At 49.6% G+C, this 1540-nt stretch overlaps 1 protein-coding gene across 3 annotated transcripts in view; it reads left to right on the forward strand.

Moving 5' to 3' along the window:
• PIAS2 (protein inhibitor of activated STAT 2) overlaps window positions 1-1540 on the forward strand; it is a 28044-nt gene continuing 26504 nt past the window's right edge. For 2 of the 3 annotated variants that reach the window (XM_026039412.1, XM_026039419.1), the window contains exon 1: window positions 2-229. In XM_026039412.1, coding sequence (XP_025895197.1) covers window positions 20-229 — 210 coding nt within the window. In that variant the 5' untranslated portion in view covers window positions 2-19. Of the gene's footprint in view, window positions 230-1540 lie in introns of all 3 variants that reach the window. The other variant, XM_026039404.1, reaches the window with a different exon arrangement.

A 1540-nucleotide genomic window follows, 5' to 3' on the forward strand; every position in this document is an offset into this window, starting at 1 on the left:
CAGGGCAGCTGCTCCTCCCATGGCTAGTGCTGCATCCAGCCTGTGGCCTTGTGTCCAGAGGCCTCTGAAAGCAGAAAAGATTAAAGAGGACAGTGTGGGAAGCACCTCGGCCGCAGCAGCAGAGCTGGGGAGGAAAAGGAGAGGGAAGAAGTACTGGAGGCGCAAGTGGAAGAAGTGGCAGCAGTACCGTGAGAAGCGTCGCAAGCTGGAGGAATGGCTGACCTTTGAGGTAGGCTCCCCAAAAGGTGGGAAATGTTGAAGTTTTGAAACTTTGTCAAGCTCCTCAGAGGGCCTGGTGCCTGGGATGTTTGATTGGAAGCATGAGTTTGGAGCTGGGCTGTGTTGTGTTTTGGAAAGCTGTGGGGTTTTGTGAAGGGCTAGAGAAGTGAATGGATCTGAATTAGCAGAAAAGTCGCAAGGAGAAAGTTTGAGACAAACCTCAGCCTAGATTTAGAAGAAGATAGACCTGTGTCCTCTGCTTTTGTGGAGCAGGGGCTTGAGAAAACACTCGAAGACCACCAAGCTTGGAGCACTTGTTTTCTTAAGTCCGTGGCCCCAGGAACAAGCAGAAGCAAGGCCATAAGGAAAAAATGGGGAAAACAGGCTAGTGGTAATGAGGAAGGTAGCTCTTTAAGGAAAAAATGAGGGCCTTTGTGCTGATGTGCCACTAAAGATGTCTGCCCCTTTAGACCTTTCTGAGGTCTCCTCTTGTTGGGGTTGTGTTGGCAGCTTGTTGGGGTTGTGTTGGGGTTGTGTTGGCTTGACCTCTGCTTTGCCCTGCAGTAAATCAGTTGTGGGCCTTAAGGGCCTGGGTGCCACTAGGTAATGACTGTGGCTTGACCATGAGCCCCGGCTGATTTTGAAAATGCTATTCCGAGTGTTTATGTATCTATAAGTGTCTCCATGTTTCCTTTGCCGCAGGAAATCCATTATTCAGGTTTGCAGTTWACTGCTGGTGACATTTTTTGGGGTATTTTTGTGTTATAATGATAACGTGACACCTTTTATGAATAAAYAACAGCATTGCTGATGGATAGAGCCTGGAAAGCAGCAAAACTGCTGCATAGGCCTTTCTAACATGCAGCCTTTCTAACATGCTCTGGTTATGAGTCTGTCTTTTGAGGCTGTGCTTTATTGTTTTTTTTCCTTCCCATTGATTTCTGTTAACATAAGCATCCCACTCAAGTACAGCCCAGGCTCTTGTAATAGAGAGGGTATAGACAGTTGATTATAATACTGGCTTAACCCTTTGTTACTACCGTGTGCCTAAAAATGCCTCTAATGGGTGTGTGTGTGTATATAAAATATTTTTGGGTGGTAAAGAGGTATGGAAAATATATTTTTGGGCGGCAAAGAGGTACAGTGTGTCCCAGAGGGACCCCTGAAGGTCACGGAGGAGCCCCAGGCCGGCCAGAGCCCAGCAGGGCCCGAGCAGGACTTCATTTTATTTCATTTTCCACCTGSAGCTCCCCCGATGCCGCGCGCGGGCCCGGCGCGGCCCCGCGGAGCGCTCGGCGAGCGGGCGGCCGCTGGCGCCGCC

This window comes from Nothoprocta perdicaria, unplaced genomic scaffold (assembly GCF_003342845.1).
Source record: "Nothoprocta perdicaria isolate Ctin4 unplaced genomic scaffold, notPer1 scaffold_10, whole genome shotgun sequence".
In the NCBI taxonomy this organism is placed as follows: Eukaryota; Metazoa; Chordata; class Aves; order Tinamiformes; family Tinamidae; genus Nothoprocta; species Nothoprocta perdicaria.